This window comes from Myotis davidii, unplaced genomic scaffold (assembly GCF_000327345.1).
Source record: "Myotis davidii unplaced genomic scaffold, ASM32734v1 scaffold281, whole genome shotgun sequence".
NCBI lineage: Eukaryota > Metazoa > Chordata > Mammalia > Chiroptera > Vespertilionidae > Myotis > Myotis davidii.
Window position 1 is genome coordinate 8,459,812 of NW_006293784.1, and position 19,083 is coordinate 8,478,894.

The following is a 19,083-nucleotide window of genomic DNA, read 5'->3' on the forward strand; positions in this document are numbered from 1 at the left end:
ATGGAAGCTCCCAGCCTTCCCTTTTTTTCTTTTTCTTTTTATTCTGGGATTTATTTAGCTTCTATAATTGAAACTTTGTTGCCTTTTGCAGAGGCTACTGCTGGCCATGGGAAGCTTGGCTTCCTCCATTGCCAGGGCAACCAAGCCTCCTGCTTGCTTCAGCGCTCCATGCTGTCAGCCGCCATCTTGGTTGGGTTAATTTGCATATTGTTGTTCTGATTGGCTGGTGGGCGTGGCTTAAGGCATAGCAAGGGTACAGTCAGTTTGCATGTTTGTCTTTTATTAGTGTAGATAATGCTTTTAAAATATATTAAAAATGAAGAAATAATTTTAAACTAATAGTATTGGGATAGCTAGATAACAATATGGATAAAAATAAAATTGGGTTCATTTTGCACACTAAGATAAATTTGAATTAGATCACATTTAAATGTAAGAAATGAAACTATAAAGTATTGTGAATTTAAAAGATGGGGTTGAGGGGAGTTTGAATTCTTCTGCACCTTAGGAATAGAGAAAAACTGTCCTAACTATGACTTGATCCAGAAGCAATAAGGAAAAATATTGATAAATATTAGATCATCCCAAAAAAGCCATATGGCAAAAAATAGACAAACTGAGAGGAAACATCTGCAACTTATATCACAGATGAACAGTTAATATCTAGAACTTCTAAAAATAAAAGAAATAATGTCTAACCACCTTACAGAAAAATGAGCTAAAGATGAGCCAATTCCCAGAAAAGGAAATGGTCAACCATGCTCATAAAATGTATATTAAAATTACATAATATGCCATTTCTTGACTATTAGGTTAGCAAAAACCCAAGATTTGACAGTATACTCTTTTGGCCTGGCTGTGAATAATAGGCATTCACATACTTCTAGTGAAAAATAATGAAGGAGAGACTATATGGCAATATCTTTCAAAATTATATATGTATTTGTCCTCTGACCTAGCAAACTTACTTATAAGTCAAAGATATTATCAGCAAAACTACAAAAAGAGACCTGGCTGGTTTTGCTCATTGGTTACAGTATCAGCCCAGGGACCAAAGAGTTGCAGGTTCAGTTCCCAGTAAAGGTCATGTACCTCAATTTCAGGCTCAATTCCTGCCCTGGGTTAGGGTCCATGTGGGTGGTAACCAGTTGATGTATCTCTCTCACATCAATGTTTCTCTCTCTTGCTTCCCTCCCTCCCTTTCCTTCCCTTTCTTCCTTCCACTCTCTAATAATCAATAGACAAATATCCTTGGGTGAGGATTAAAAAAAATACAAAAAGATATATGCACAAGGCAATTCATTGCAAATGTTCAGTAGTAAGAGACTGGTTGATAAACTGTTTAATATATGATGATAAACTATGCATTTATAAAGCACAATGAAGAAGATATCTATGTTTTTATGGTTCTTTGAAAATATTCACAAAAGTGAGAAACCTCTAGCTATACACTATAAGAATAAAACGAGAAAATTAAAATTACTAAAATCAGGAATGAAAGAGGGGACTTTACAGAATTCAAAAGGATTATAAGGGAATGCTATGCACAATTCTGTGTCAACAAGTTAGATAACCTAGATGAAGTGGACAAATTTCTAGCAAGACACAAGCTGACAAACTGATATGGTAATAAGTAGCAAGAAACAAAACACCCAAATTGACCTTTAACAAGTAAAACATTTGAATTAATAATAAAAAAAATTCTTCCAAAAACACAAAATAGCTCAAGACTAGATAGATGACTTTACTGTGAATTCTACAAAACATTAAAAGAAGACTTAGCGACAATTCTTCACAAACTCTCCAAAAAATAGAAGAAGACTTCTCAGCTCATTCTATGAAGCCAGTATTATCCTAATACCAAAACCAGATAAAGACATCACAAGGAGGGAGGAACACTATAGACCAATAATCCCTATGAATAAAAATATCACTATGGACACACAAATTTTAAACCAAATACCAGTAACATGTAAAGAGGACTATACACTACTAGAGGCCCAGTGCACAAAATTTGTGCATGGTACAGGGAGTGTCCCTCAGCCTGGCCTGTGCCCTCTCACAATCTGGGACCCCTTGGGTAGGGTCTCTAGGCCTGGCCGGTGATCAGGGCCTATCGAGGATTTCCTTCCCCTGGCTGGCGGCCGGCAGCAGGCCCCGCCCCCACCGCTGCCACTGCTTGCCAGCTGCGGCGCTGCCCTCTACCCCTGCCACCAGTCGCCTCCCTCTGTGGGTGACAGGCAGAGTGTGATCGCTTGGCCGGCTGGGCCTCCCTCTGTGGAATGATTGATCACAGGGCCCCCAGATCAATCGCCCCGCAAAGGGAGGCCCCACCCACCCGGCCGGGGCTCCGCGATCGATTGCTGTGCAGAGAGTGGCCGGGGCCTCCCTCTTTGGGGCAATTGGGCGATGGCAGGACCCCCCAACCAATCGCATCGCACCAGCCTTGACTGGCCCGGTACCAGTGTGTGTCATAGCGTGGTCATCCGGAAGGTCGTCCAGACGGTTGTTCTGCTGTTTGGTCAATTTGCATATTGCGCTTTTATTATTATAGATGGCCAAATGGGATTTATCCCAGAAATGCAAGATTGGTTCAACATTTAAAAGAATCAAGAGTACTACACCACATTAACAGAGCAAAAGGAAAAATAGATACATGTGGCTTAACTAGAAGTAAAAGGAAATTTCTTTGATCTGATAAAAAGCATCTATAAGCCCACAACTAAAATTATACTTTAACAGCAAAAGACTGAAAGTTTTCTCCCAAGATCAAGAACAAAACAGAAGTATCTCCTCCTATCACTTCCGTTCAACCTTGTACTGTAGGTTTAAACCTGGACAATTAGGCAAGAAAAAGAAATAAAAGATATCCAGGTTAGAAGGGAAGAAATAAAACTGTTTACAGATGAAATGATCTTATATATAGGAAATCTTAAGGAATTCACACATACATACACATACAACTATAAAGGCTCATAAATGAACTCAGCAAAGTTACAGGATACAAGATCAATATACAAACATCAATTGTATTTATATAGTAGCAATGAACAACCTGAAAATTAAATTAAGAAAGCATTTCCACTTACAATAGCATCAACAAGAATAAATTACTTAGGAATAAGTATAACAAAAGAAGTGGAAGATTTGCACACTGAAAAGTATAATATGTCATTGAAAGAAATTAAAAAAAGACCTAAATAAATGGAAATGGCAACCCAGAATTGTACCTTAGAAGATTTAGTGTTGTTAAAATGGTATTACTTCTCAAATCGACCTACAAAGTCATCACAATCCCACCAGCTTTTTTTGCACAAATTGACAAACTGATTCTGAAATTCACATAGAAAGGCAAGGGACCCAGAACAGCCCACCCTATCTTGAGAAAGAACAAATATGGAGAACTTATACTTCCCAATTTTATAACTTACTACAATGCTATAGTAATCAAGACATTGTGGTTCTGGCTGATATAAAGATAGAACAATGGAGTAGAATTGAGAGTTCCATTGATTTTTTTTTACAAGAGTGCCAAAATGATTCAATGAGGAAAGAATGGCCTTTTAACAAATGGTACATGACATCAAAACTAGAAGCCATAAAAGAAAAAAATACATAAATTGGATTTGTCAAAATTTAAAACTTTTGTTCTTTAACAGACACTATTAAAAAAATTAAGACCACCCACAAAATGGGAGAAAATATTTGCAAATTATCTGATAAGGGTCTAGCGTCTAGGATATTTGAAGAACTCTCACAATTCAACAGTAAAAGAAACGGCCCAATTTTTTTAAATAGGTAAAAGATTTGAATAAACATTTGTCCAAATAATTATACAAATGGCCCATAAACATATTAAAAAGATGCTCAATATCATTAGTCAATAAGGAGATGTAGTTCAAGATCACAAAGAAATATACCACTTCATACTCACTAGGATACTCATCAAAAAGAAAATAACAGGTGTTAGCAGGATTGTGAAAAATTAAAACCTTCATTTTGCTGATGGGATTATAAAATAGTACTGGTGCTTTCAGAAATGGTTTGACACTTTCTCAAAAGTTAAATGTAGAGTTAGCATCACAATTCCACTCTTAGGTTTATACCCAAGTGAATTGAAAACATCTACACAAAAACTTGTTAAAGAATATTCATAGCAGCCCTGGCCAGTGTGGCTTGGTTGGGTGAACCTCGTCCCTTGCACCAAAAAGTCACTGGTTAGATTCCCCAGTCACGGCACATGCTCAGATTGTGTATTCGGTCCCTGGTCTGCAGGAGGCAATCATTGATGTTCCTCTCTCTCTCTCCCTCTCTCTCTTTCTCTCTCTCTCTCTCTCTCTCTCTCTCTTCCTTCCCCCCTCCCTTTCTTTCTAAAATCAATAAAAACATTTAAAAATTTTTTTCCAAAATATATTTATGGCACCACCCTATATAATAAAAGGGTAATATGCAAATCAACCAAATGGCAGAACCGATCGCTATGACGTGCACTGACCACCAGAGTTCAGCTTTTTATTGAATGTGTTACAAAGGAGGTTTGTTGAGTCAAAAAGACCAAAGCCCATGTCAGACTCCTCGGATTCTTCTTTCTTTGCTTCCACTTTCTTCTCTTCAGTGGGGCAGCAGTGGTGGAGGGGGTAGGACCTCCTGGTGCAGCACTACTGCTAGGGCAGGTCCACCAGCCCTTGCTGCAAAGGAGGTTCCCAGTGTTGACATTAGTCAGAGCCTTTGCAAACAAACCTGGCCAGAAAGGTTCAACATTTACACCAGCTGTTTTAATGAGGGCACTGATCTTGTCCTCCATTACGGGCACTTCACATGCAGGCGAGCTCTGAGACCATGCCATGGAGCGAGCAAGTGCTGGGTGAGCACAGCCAGGAGCAGTGCTGGTCCCCAGATAAAGTGAGGGCCTCACCCCAACTCGGCCTTAGTGCTTCCAAAGGACCAAGCACTTACCAGTAGATGGGGAAAGGGAGCAAAAGATTTATTCTGTATCTTGATTGTGATGGTGCTATCTACAAGATTAGCAGACATTTGGTCCACACCCAAAGGTTCTTGATATTTGCTCCTGTCCAAAACGCCCATAGAAACTTTTGGCCCACGCCAACCCATCTAGGCTACCTAGGCAAGGAGAGATATTGTTGGCATAGAGCCACATGCTATTATCCTATATAATAAAAGCCTAATATGCTAAGTGTCCAGTCATCCGGTTGGCCGTTTAGCCAGTCAAAGCGTAATTTGCTAATGATATGCTCAGGCCGCTCAACCACTTGCTATGATGTGCGCTGACCACCAGGGGACAGACATTTGACCGGTCAACCAGTTGCTATGACATGCACTGACCACCAGGGAGAAGATGCTCCGACTGGTAGGTGAGCTGCTGCGGGGTCCAGCTGATCAGGACTGAGCGAGACAGGCCGGACATGCCCTGGAGCCCTCTCGCGGCCCCTCCCCGGCTGGCTAATCTCCTGCATCCCTCACCGGCCCCGATGGTGCACCAGTGGGGTCCCTCGGCCTGGCCTGTGCCCTCTCGCAATCTGGGACCCCTGGGGCAATGTCGGAGAACCGGTTTCATCCCAAACCCCCAGGCCAGGCCAAGGGACCCCACTGGTGCACAAAATTGTGCACCAGGCCTCTAGTTGAATTAATAAAACCTGGTATATCTTTTATGTGTTAATCCTATAAACCAAAAGCATAAATAAGTGCTATGGGCTGTTTAAGGCCAGCAGCATTGTCTTATGCATGGACATTTTGGACAGGACCAAATATGAAGGAACATTTGGCATAGACAGAATATGCTTTGAAATGAGCTATTGTATAGTATAGTGGTAATTAAAACAAAATTGGTTGTGGTTATAAGCAAGTGTGTTATAATTAAAAACATTTTATACCATATAATTACATTTGTGAAGTTACTCTGATAAAGTTTTGTTTTGTTTTTATTTTGTTGTTTTTTAGGATGAGAGAGGCTGCTAGAAAAATAGAAGAAAGACATTTTTCCAACCATGCAACACATGTTGAATTTCTGCCTGTTGAGTGGCGGTCAAAACTTACTCTTGATGGAGGTACATTATGTTGAAAAGTTACATGATTTGGCCCTGTTCAGGATGGCTCAGTGATAGAGCACTGGCTCACACATCAAAGGGTCAAAGTTCGATTCCTGGTCAAGGGCATTTACCTGGCTTGCAGGTCCATCCCAGGCCCAAGTCAGGCACGTGGTAAGAAGTCCAGTGCACTATCCATTATACAATGGAGCCACCTAACTTGTCAATACTCTTAAAACATATTGTCACAATTCTTTTTTTTATTAATGATTTCAGAGAGGAAGGCAGAGATAGAAACATCAAAGATGAGAAAGAATCATTGATCGGCTGCCTCCTTCACGCCCCCTACTGGGGATCGAGCCCGCAACCTGGGCATGTGCCCTTGACTGGAATCGAACCCAGGACCCTTCAGTCCATGGGGCCGACACTCCATCCACTGAGCCAAATCAGCTAGGGTATAATTCTTTATTAGCTTACATTCTCTTCCTAATAATTTTCCTTCCCTATATTTGGAAGGTAAAATATCAGGTTTTTTGTTTTCTTTTGTTGTTTTTCTTATATTCCCTGGGCTGGTAATATTTAAGTAAATCATGTTTATTTCCTTCCTTAAAGAATTGTTAGCCAAAATATGCATATTTTAAACAAAACGTATTCTTTCAGTATGGAAACCATTAAAATAGAATGTTTAGGTTGTTTACATAACCTGGAAAATGAGAGCATTGTACTAGATACAATAGCAGCTGCCATTTGTGGAGCTTTTGCTGTGTGCCTGGCACTTTGCAATTCATTTTTTCATGGAGTATCTCAATTTTCTCATAAATGTATGAAATGCTACATTATTTTCTCTATTTTACTGGTAAGGAAACTGAAACTCAGTAAAAGGTGAATTTACCTAACAATAATAAGCAGAGTCTAGCTTTGCTTGATACCAGAGCCCTTATTCATTCACATTGCTACACTGCCTCCCTGGATGATTTTCAAGTCAGATTCTCTCTCATAGGCAGGAATGTCAGTTATAGCTAGTAGACCAAAATGGCATCAAAAATTGCAATAACTGTAAAACAAAAATGCTAGTGATCAAAGAAGACTTCATAGCAGCAATAGCTCATATATAAAAATTGTAGTATAAAAATACTATCTTTTGTGCTTTTTCCACTCATTCAGATAAGTTTCTTGGGCTAGTCAGGAATGTAGACAACATAGATGAATTCATGTTTAATAAAGTCCTCAAGAGTTTGTAATTTTTTGTTAGATTTAAATTATTAGGATAGAATCTTGAAGGTTGCATTATTCTGAGTAAAAGAAGCTAAAGGAAAAACACCACTCTCCATTCTCAATATTTCTGACACCAAATAAAGGTGTGTGGGGCGGGGAGGTGGGGGGGGTGATTATCCCCCTACCACCAATTGTCTAATTCTTGGTGCACACCAACTGGGTGTCCAGCAATTTAACTCAGTTCTGACACTACCCAGATATAGTGCAGACAGATTAAAAGCACAGTTCCACAAGACTCCCCTCACTTCAGATGCCAATCACAAGTCCCAGATTGATGCCTGCTATAATTTGAGGGGTCCTATGACCCCATCCTGAGGTTTAATTTACTAGATCTACTTTAAAAAATTCAGGAAACATTTACTTATATTTTACTGGTCTAAAGGATATTACAGAGAATATAGATGGCCCTAGTCAGTTTGGTTCAGTGGATAGAACATTGGCTTGCAGACTGAAGAGTCTTGGCTTCGATTCTGGTCAAGGGAACATACATCAGTTGCAGGCTCCATTTCAAAAAATCCTCAGGTAAGGATTAACAAAATACATACATACATACACATATATATTTATATATACTGTATATATATGTTTACCTATGTGGAAGTTCTCCAGTCCCTGTCGTTTAGGGGTCTTATGGAGCTTCCATTATGTAGACATAAGTGATTAACTAATTGGCTGTTGATGATTAACTCAATCTCCAGCCTTTCCCCTTCCCAGAGGTCAGAGGATGGGACAGAAACTTCAACGCTCTAACTACATGTCTGGTTCCTCTGGCAACCTACCCATCTTCCAAGGGTCACCTCATTAGCATAAGCTTAAGTATAATTAAAAGAGGCTTATTATGAATAATAAAAGACATACCTGTCACCCCTATCACTCAGGAAATTACAAGGATTTTAGGAATCTTGAGCCAGAAACCGGAGACAAAAACTATAAATATATGTTTGTTATTATACACAGTCTCACAGAAACCAATCTCAGAGGTTACATACTTATGCTCCACATATGTGGCATACTGGAAAAGGCAAAACTATAGGGACAGAGAACACATCCGTGGATGCCAGGGTTACAGGAAGGCTAGGGTTTGAATTACAAAGGGCAGCATGTGGGAGTTCTTTAAGGTGATGAAACAGTTCTGTATCCTGATCATGGTGATAGTTATGTAAAACCGTATATGCATTAAAACTGAGAGTTATTCGCCGTGGCCAGTTTGGTTAGGGCCCAGCAGACTGAAGGGTCCCAGCTTCCATTCCAGGCACGGGCGTGCACCTCTGTTGCAGGCTTGATCCATGCAGGAGGCAGCCAATTAATGTGTCTCTTACATCAGTGTTTTCATTCTCTGTTTCTCCCCCTCCCTTCCACTCTCTCTAAAAAAGGAGTCAATGGAAAAATATCCTAGGGTGAGGATTAACAACATAAACACCACCAAAAACCTAAGAGTTGCTTTTACTCTTTATAAATTTTTAAATAATGATCAAAGGTATTTACCTATAGCAAGCATCATTTTTAAGTTCCTAGAAATAAATCTAATAAAATATGTACATTGATATTAAAAATAAAAAAACTGTTACAAGATATTAAATACAAGTTAAATAAATATAAAGATAATTTTCTTAGATTTCATGACTCAGTATCTTAGCGTTGTTAATTTTCCAATATTGATTTCTAGATTTTATGCACTTCTAATCAAAATCCTAATAGAGTTTTTCCTGAAACTTGGCAAGCTGATTCTAAAATTATTATAGAAGAGCAAAGAATCCAAAATAGCCAAGATACAGAACAAGAGCGGAGGAAGGGAGTCATGTTGGTACAAGGATAGGCCAGTGCACTAGACTAGAGACTCTGGAAAACAAACCTGCACTTAGAAAACAAACCTGATATGTGACTGAGCTGGTATTATAGATCATTGGTGAAAGGATGGCCTATTCCATAAATGGTATTTGGTAACTGGTTATTCTTTGAGGGGCGAGGGGAGTAAAAACAATCCCTACCTCACATTCCAAATGGATCAATAATATGTGAAAGCCAGGACATTAGAAAAATATAAGAGAGTATCTTCTTAAGACAGGAAAACACAACTACAAAGTAACGTGGATAAACTTGATTAAAATTATCTCAGTAGACATAGAGTGACAGACAAACCACAAACTGAGACAAGGGCTTGCAAAAGAGCAACAGATATAGCCACCAAAGTTTTAATATCCAGAATAAAAAAGAGAGCACTTGAAGAGATTATACATATATATATAAGATTATACATATATATGTATGTTTTATATGTTAACATTTGAAAATATTTTATATACTATATATAATATGTATCTCACTAGTGTAGTAATAAAGGAAGTGCAAATTAAAACCACAGTAAAATATCACTGACACCCATCAGTTTAGCAAAAATTTAAGGTGAGGCTGTGCATCAATGAGGATGTGTAGCAGTGAGGATTTTCATTCACTGTGGTTGGGAATGTAAATTGGTACAATCACTTTGGAAGACAGTTTGACATTATCTTGTAAAGTCGAATGTGTATGTGCCCTATGACACAACAGTTTCACTCCTAGATATATATACCCTAAGGAAAATCTTGCACGTGTGCGCCAGGAAACATAAAACAGTGTTTTTAGGAGCATAGAACTTCTTTGTATTTCTATAAGAAATGCAAATTTTTCTGCATCTCTAATCATCTTATTAAGCGTTTAATAGAATAGTCTTCCCATGGTAGAATTTCCATGAATTAGTTGTAACTCAGAGGCTGCACATATTTGCAATACAGGTTATGTGACAGGTTTTTTTTCCTTACTTACACCAACTTTATCTTGTTTACTACAGTTGCCCATTGCGGATTTGCCTTTGTGCATATTTTTAATTCGACAGCTCTTCCTCATAGGATCTTTATTTTACTAAAAATCGATAAGTGTGAAGTGTAAAGAAACTTTTTAATTTGTTGCTGGTTTGCCACCAGTGCCTCTAGGGCTTCCACATGGGTATTGCCAAGCCCAAGGTGCATAGTCCAAAAAAAGAAAAGAAAGGAAACAGAAAATGAGGTACAGAAATAGTGAGATTGTGTCCCTTAACACCTGTTTCAGGAATAGAGATGGCCTGGTTTTGCTGTGGGACCCCTGAATATCATGCAAACGCCAGTACAGAAAATGGTCAGACTTCATAGATTTGACAATGGCCTTCATCCTTTAATGTTCTTTCTCTTCCCCTTTTTGTCTTTTTTTCTTGCTGTATTTTGCAAGGAAAAGATCATTAGATCCAAAATTAGTCTTGCATATTGAAATGTTAACTTAAAGAGCTGTGATTTCAGGGAATGTAATTTTTTTCACAATTTATTTTTCCCCTAAGACAGATATCTTCTGTAAGTTTGTTTGTTTTTTGTTTGTTTGTAGACACTGTTGATTCCATTACTCCTGATAAAGTACGAGGTTTAAGGGATATGTTGAACAGCAGTGCAATGGACATAATGTATTATACTAGCCCACTTTATAGAGATGAAGTAAGTATAATGATTACTTTATAATGATTACCTTATTTACAAACACACACACGAATCATTGGTAGTACCCCTAAGAAGGTATCCTGAATGTTCAGACTATAACTTACTGAGACGTGTCCCCAAAAGTAATAATAAGGGTTTGTTTTTGTTTTTTAAGTTGACATTAATAGCAACAGAAGCTAGAAAGAGAAAAGCGTCAGACTCAAACCTCTGGCCATTGGCTAATGACTAAGAAAGTGGTCACTTCTATTTTGCTCTTATAATCTTAAAGATAATTATCCTTAGAATGGAATTAAATAAAAGATATTTAATAGGAAGAGGGAAATGGAAAGAGAACACCCAGTGTTTGAAATTAGTTTTTTATTCAGTTGAATTTCATAGAAAAGCGCTCAGAACTTGTGACTGAGATTCATTAGCAATCTTTAGCAATGTTTCCTGAATATCCGTAATAAGATGAATTACTTGGGCCCTAGCTGGTTTGGCTCAGTGGACAGAGTGTTGGCCTGCAGACTGAAGGGTCCCCGGTTCGATTCCAGGGGGCGTGCAGGAGGCAGCCAATTTATGATCCTCTCTCATCATTGATGTTTCTTTCTCTCTCTCCCTCTCCCTTCCTCTCTGAAATCAATAAAAATATATATTTTTAAAAAAGATCAATCACTTGGGGTGCTCATTTAAAATGCAGGCATAAAAGAACCCCATGGGGAAACCTTGGAATTTGGGCTATTAATGTGAATTTATGATTTGAAAATAAGTGGGTGTGTATAGATATTATCTATATATTTAAGTGTATATTGTTTATACCTGCATATATTTCCTACTTCTATTCACTGAAAGTGCCAAGCAGCTGACATTCCAATCTAATGAGCACACCTAGTACTCACATCTTTGCCCCTAGAATTCCCCAAGAAGAACTAGAGTTACTTGGAAAAAATGGCTGGTCCTAGGGCGGGGACAGGATAGGTATAGCTCAAAGCTAAAAACAACTTGTTATGACAAAAAGTAGGAAAATGTTCAGAAGAATGTTGGGGCAGGTCACAAGGTCAGGAGTCAAATTTTAAAAAGCAGATCCTGCCCTGGCTGGTTTGGCTCAGTGGGTAGAGCATTGGCCTATGGGCTGAAGGGTCCTGAATTCGATTTCACTAAAAGACACATGCCCAGGTTGTGGGCTCGATCCCCAGCAGGGAGCGTACAGGAGGCAGCCGATCAGTGATTCTCATCATTGATGTTTCTATCTCTCTCCCCCTCTCCCTTCCTCTCTGAAATCAATAAAACTATATTAAAAAAAAAATCAGACCCACCCCCCGGCCATATCTGGAACAACTTGAGCACAAAATAAAGTAATTATTACTTATTGTAAGGAATTAATAGTACTTTTAATATAGGATTATAATAAGGATAATATAAGGGAATTGTAAATCATTGAGAAATTTGTGAGTTAATATCAATTACAAATAGATAAACAAACGGGGTAAGGGAGGTCCTTTGCTCTCAGTAGAATGCCACAGGCTTACTATTAAATGTGGAGGGAATGCTCGAGTTGTAAAATCCTCAATTCACAACTATCATGGTAGGATCAAGTAAGAGCGATCTGGGCAAGAACCATCCATGGGTGCTAACTTGAGGGCAAGTTTTGGTGAGAACAGGATGTTTGCATGGTCTTACTGTGTATTCTCATAGGCTGCTTATGAATTAAAAAAAGAAGAGGTATAGAATGGGGGAACCAGGGGACACCTTTCATAGGATGTCACTGAGGGACACTCAGAACACAGTATCATTTATGCAGTATACCAGTCCTGAGGAAGCACCAGGCAAACACAAAAGGAGGATGTTCTCATTAAAAAGTAGGATGGGATTGTGTTCTTTTCAAATGTCACTACTATAAAAGACAAAGAATGGCTGTGGAAAATGTTCCAGACTAAAGGAGGCAAAAGAGACCTGATAGCTAAATACATCCCATCCTGCACTGTATTCTGCACCAGTTAGGGTAAAATGCTACAAAGGATTTGTTAAATCAACTGACAAAATTTAAATGTTGATATTTGATTAGATGAAATATTTTATCAAAGTCAATTTATTGATAACTGCAATATTCCTAGTCTTAGGAAATATACACTGGAGTTTTAGGGGTAAAGGACCATGACATCTATAATATATCCTCAGATGTATTCTTTTTAAAGGTGTGCATGTGTGTGTCTGTGTGCCTGTGCCTGTGTGTGTGTGTGTGTGTGTGTGTGTGTGTGTGTGTTTTACAGAAACAGTACAAGTGATAAAATAGGCTAAAAATGCTAATAATAGGTGAATCTTGGGTGAAAGGTATATGGATGAGCATTGTGCTATTTTTATTTTGCAACATCTTATAAATTTGAAATTATTTTTGAATAAAAAGAAAATGACTAAAAGTTTCTCAGGTCCCTTCCCTGGCGACTGATTGGAGTCAGTGGATCTGAGGTAGAGTCTGTAGAGTCTGTGTATTTGGTTTGTGTTTTGAACAGTTCCCCAGGTGATAGCATCATAGAAGTTTGGGAAATATTGCTAAGGCAGTGTGAAAAGCGAAAGAAAGCCAGAAAAACTTAGTGAGAAGTGGGCAAAAATTGTTCTTAATTTTAAAAAGGAAAACTCATTCTACAAATCAAAGTCCACTTAGTACAAGGTTGGTGTTAGGCAGTATTTTAGAATAAACTATTCCTCAACAGCCTACATATCCTTAAGGAAGTTGTGATAAATAATAGCCAGCAGTTCTCTAGGATTCATTCCTGGAGAATGAACCTTGTTAGGTTAATTGGTAGGCATATGAAAACCTTTTTCCCCTTCCTCTCAGCCTTTGGAATCAAATAGATACAGATTCAAAACCTACCATTTAACTAGCTATGTGACCATAGGTCCCATTTCTCACATTCTTAGCTTCCTCACTTATAAAATGGACATAAAATACATACCAGATAATGGTTGCCATGAGGATTAAAGATATACAGGGTGAGGCAAAAGTAGGTTTACAGTTGTTCATAGGAAAATAACACTATATATATATAAAAGCCTAAGCAACCTAACGACCAGCTGACCAGTCGCTATGAGGCATTGACCACCAGGAGACAGACGCTCAATGCACAGGATTGGGCTCCCCCCTGTCTGGATCGGGCCTGCAGGGATTGGGACGAAACCAGCTATCCGACATCTCCCAACGGGTCTGGGATTGCGAGAGGGCACAGGCCGGGCCAAGGGACCCTACCAGTGCACAAATCTGTGCACCAGGCCTCTAGTAATAAATAACGATGTAAGAAGAAACTATGTGCTTCACGTACTCACAACTATAAACCTACTTTTCACCATCCTGTATATAGTTTCCAGTACAATATTTTGTCCTTAGACTTTCATCTTGTGATTAAGTGTGTATCTGTATTTCAAGGGCTACCATTTAAAAAAAAAAAAAGGAATGGACCTTTTCTTTTTTTTCCCCGAGGATATTTTTTTCTATTGATCTTAAGAGAGAGAGAGAGAAACATGGCTGTGAGAAAGAAACATCAACTGATTGCCTCCTGCATGCATCTTGACCAGGACCAGGGATCAAACCTGCAAACCGAGGTACATGCCCTTGACTGGGAATCGAATCCTTTGGTCCGTGGACCGATGCGCTAACTGCTGAGCAATCAGCCAGGGCTACACTTGTGTTTTTTAACTCTAGAAATAAGTGCAATTAGTATCAGATTATAGAAAATACCAAAAGGCTCGAGACAGTATTGCTTAATGGTTAGAGCATCGGGTCTTGGGTTCAACTCCTGTTTAAGGACATGTACCTGGGTTGCAGATCTGATCCCCGGCCCTGGTAGGGGCAAGTGTGAGAGGCAGCTAATCAATGTGTGTGTCTCACATCGATGTTTCTCTCCCTCCCTCCCTTCTCTACTCTATCAATGGAAAATATATTCTCAACTGAGTATTAACCAAAAAAAAAAAAGAAAAGAAAATATGGAAAGGAGAATACTTGTTTGCTAATGAATGACTTTGTAATAACTAAAGCTGCCTTTAAAAAATAAAAGTATCACAAGGTAAACAGAAATTGCATATAATGTGAAAGTGATGGGTTTTAACTAAACTTTATTGTGTTGATCATTTAACAATATATACATATCTCAAATCATGTTGTATGCCTTAAATTTATATAATGTTATATGTCAATTATATCTCAATAAAACAGAAAAAAATGTTTTTAAATAGAAGTGACCACTGTAGAGTAGAGATAGTTATTGGGGTGGATGCTGAACAGCTTATCAGGAATGCTACTGAAGGGACTCCTCCCTTCACCACAGTTTAAATTAGCTCATCTCCGAGGTTCCTCTTCACTCCAGATTCTGAGGTGCTCATGGGAGCATTCTAACTCATGACTGTGCAAATAATCACTAAAAAAAAACGGTTAGAGAAAAAGTGTAGTGTATAAATCAGTACTTTGCAGGTTACACTTTCTGAGGGCCAGTTTCTAAAACAGAACTAAAATCAGACTTTCAAAATAACATTAGAGAGCCATTGGCCCTTACTTCAGCCTTAAATAAAGTAATGTGAAAAATCAGAGAAAACCATACTTCTTGCACACAACTGAACTCTCTTTTCAATAGCATTAAAAATGAAGAATTACAAAAATATAGTTATGGCAGAATCTTGTCATTGTTATTTGAAAATTGTTTAATTGAATTGTATTGTAATTAAGAAACTTAGTTTTATTTTAAAAAGAAATTTGTTTAATTGATATATAATTAAAACTGTCTAATTTTTTCTCATTAAAATTTCCTGAAGCAGGGAGGACAAAGGATTAATTATAGTCATCAGCCATATTTTATGTGTTTGGATTTTCTCTTAAAAATGCTGGGATTTTTCCTTTTGGATTGATTTTCTTCATACATTTAAACTTTGGGGCAATGGTTATGAGATTTAAAAACTCTTAAGCTTTTGAAAGGCCATCTAATGCCTACTTTGTAAAAAGTTAGTTGACTTAATTAGATAATATTGTAGAGCTAATAAAATTAAGATTATATTATATATCATTAATCTTGGTCCAGATGTCCCAAATGAATATACTTGGTCACAAAGGGATCCTAAGGTTGGAGAATATAATTGGATCAGATAGGAAAAAGGAAACCTAATTAGAAAAACCTAATCAGAGTAGACTTTTTAGATACAACAGGGAGGTGGATTTCTCCTTTTGCTGCTAAGTGGATGATTTATTAAAGCATTTAGAGAAGTTGGTATTTTAAAAAACAAACAGATTAATACCTTTTGCCAGAGCACTTAAGTATATCTTTTAGTCTTTCTAGGTTCACATGGTAAGTGTCTTAAAACAAGGCCTTCAAAAGTAAAAACTATTAACAAATGTTGCTTTTAAAGGAATTAATTTTTATCTAAACATTCACTTTTTCTACACCTTTAGATTGTAAATCAGGAAAATGATAAAAATGTTGGGTTTGTTGATATTCTTATCAAAGCCAAACCATTATATTATCAGAACTAAAACATTACATTATAGCTCACTTTGAACAGAGCATGTACTTTCATATCACACTACCTACTCCTGAAACTGTTTTGACTAGAATTACTGACAGCCCATGTCTTAGAAGGCTTTTATATGCATTTGCCACTAAAGCAGTAATTCTGGGATGGAGCCTAGTAATCTGTATTTAACAAGCCTTCTAAGTGATTCTGCCACACATTGAAAGTTGGAGAACCGTTGATTAAAGCATGGAATTGTTTTGCTTTTCCTAAGAAAAAAATTAAAATGTCCAATTAAAGTAAAATGTTTGCATTTCTCCCTAGAGAAAGGGTAGCTTATCATCCTTCCACATGCTACCAGCTCATCTTATCCTTCTCTTCCTTCATTAGCTGAATATATTTCATCAGACCCAATACATGGTTTCAGTAGCTTTAACCAAACCCTCATTGTTGCTAGTAGAGTTCTGAGATGTTAACAAAGAGAACATCATGACTTCATTCATGTCACTGCTAATCCTGCTATGCATGAATGCTCAGATGATTTTCAGTTTGTGAGCAGGTAGAGAATGTTCAGTAAAATATGATGGAGTCATATTTGAAAATGGAAGTCACAATAACTAATATTTGTATGTTAGAGTAACAGCTGGTATAAGAAGTACTGAAATGAGAAATTAAATATCAAGCAGGAAATTTACCATTAATTATAGTACCCAGCAATGATAAGAGTAGAGAACTGCCTTCAAACACAGGTCAGGGCCCAGTATGGATTTGAGTAACAAAAAAAAACCTTTTTCTTCTGACTTCATGGCATATTTCAGCAATGTTTGTTAAAGCTAAATTTCAAAGAAAAATGACTAAAATACTTCCCACATTATGAACCTCTAAACCTTAAAAAGCTCTGCTTTCCAGCCATGTAAAACAACTATTTACTCGTGTCTTTATTACCATCTTTTGGGAATTTTGAAATATCAAGTAGTTTGATGTTAGCTTTTTCTTTAATCATACAGTGACATCATTCTTATCTAAATGCACAGTGTAATAATATATATACTACATTCGTATACCTGTTATTGTAAACTCAATTAAGGCCTAAAACTTACAAGGTACAAAAATTTAGAATCGCATGGAAGTTGCAGTGAAGGAGAAATTTCCAGGGGCTCTTTTGAAAATCTTACTGGAATCTTCATGAACCTTTTTTGCTTAATGTACAGAACTGCTGGCTCATATAGCATGCTTAAGGATTATGAATGAATCTGTGTAATATCTGCTTTTATTCTTTAGTGATGATATGGATTATAATAATACATATCTTCATTTCCTGCAAAGTTTTAAGGCACCTTTGTTAATTTTAATAACCTAGGTATATTTGGCCAGTAATGTATGTTTAGAAATAGAGTTCAGAGTATCAGTTATTACTCTAATATGATAATGTTCTCTTATTTCAAACAGCTAGTTAAAGGCCTTCAGCAAGAGCTGAATCGATTATATTCCCTTTTCTGTTCTCGGAATCCAGACTTTGAAGAAAAAGGGGGTAAAGTCTCAATAGTGTCACATTCACTGGGATGTGTAATCACTTATGACATAATGACTGGCTGGAATCCAGTTCGATTCTATGAACAGTTGATGGAGAAGGAAGACGAGTTGCCTGATGAAGAATGGATGAGCTATGAAGAACGACACCTTCTTGATGAACTCTACTTAACAAAACGACGGTAAAATACTCTAGTTTTTAAAATGTCTTCATGGAATTGCTGGACTTCTTAGGAGAAAACTTTAAGATTTTCATGATAAAGAAAAAATACATTATTCAGGGTACAAAAATTACTAGATAACATGCCTAATCAAGGAGAGACTGTTTTCATGCTAATTATATGCATTTTCCTGTAGCATAAAATAAATGGTTTTGTCATCTGCCTCTTTTTCTTTCTGTCTGTCCTTCACAATTTCTTAGGAGTGAAATCTAAAACTTATTCCAAGCTGAGTCATTATGTAGAATCCTTTGTTAGTTTTACTAATCTTAAAGAATGTGCCCTTACCTATCTTAATCTTAGAAATAATTTTCAAGCCTTTTTTTTCTTGGTAAATCTGTTTTTGACAGATTTTATAATTATCTGATCACTTGTGGACTTCTGGATATTATTGTTTAGTTTGCTACACCCCTCTCATCATCGGTAGTTACATGCTTTTTCTTTGTCCTTTTAATAACTATCCAATCAATTTTAATAAAACAGTGAAAAATCACTCATTTTGGTAGTTAGCAGTATATAAAAATCACCAATTTATATAATACCCAATTTTTACTCAGGAAGCCTTGGGTTTGTTTTAATCTTATGGAAGTTTAATGGTTCTATATATAATCTTAGCACCAGAATTGATACATAACGTTTACCGTGGCAAAATAATTTATAGTTTTGAAAGAAAATTTCATGTTGGCAAGCCTCAGAACAGCATTTTAGATATAAAATCCAGTAAGAAAAAAAAATTAACGGCTTATAAAATGAATTGCACCCTTTTTTAAAAACTTAGTTCTATTGTTTATTAAATGTAAGTAGATATGGAACATTTAATGGGAAAAATTGAAATAACTCAAATGTTCACTAGCAAAGAAGGGTTGAAAAAACTGGTTCATTCATGCAATAGACAATTACACAGCTATTATAAAGATTAAAGTAGATCAGGAAGTAATGAAATGAAAAGATATCTAAGATTCATTAAATATAGAAAAAAGAAAGAACAATGTATATGGTATGAACATTTGGTGTGATTTTTTAAGAGATATATATATATGTGTGTAT

At 37.1% G+C, this 19,083-nt stretch overlaps 1 protein-coding gene across 6 annotated transcripts in view; it reads left to right on the forward strand.

Moving 5' to 3' along the window:
- The window catches only part of DDHD1 (DDHD domain containing 1), a 53,732-nt gene that overhangs the window by 13,816 nt on the left and 20,833 nt on the right, over positions 1 to 19,083 (forward strand). For 5 of the 6 annotated variants that reach the window (XM_006767710.2, XM_006767705.2, XM_006767706.2 and 2 more), the window contains 3 exons: positions 5,959 to 6,065; positions 10,710 to 10,816; positions 17,738 to 18,000. In XM_006767710.2, coding sequence (XP_006767773.1) covers positions 5,959 to 6,065; positions 10,710 to 10,816; positions 17,738 to 18,000 — 477 coding nt within the window. The remainder of the gene's footprint in view (positions 1 to 5,958; positions 6,066 to 10,709; positions 10,817 to 17,737; positions 18,001 to 19,083) is intronic. The other variant, XM_006767709.2, reaches the window with a different exon arrangement.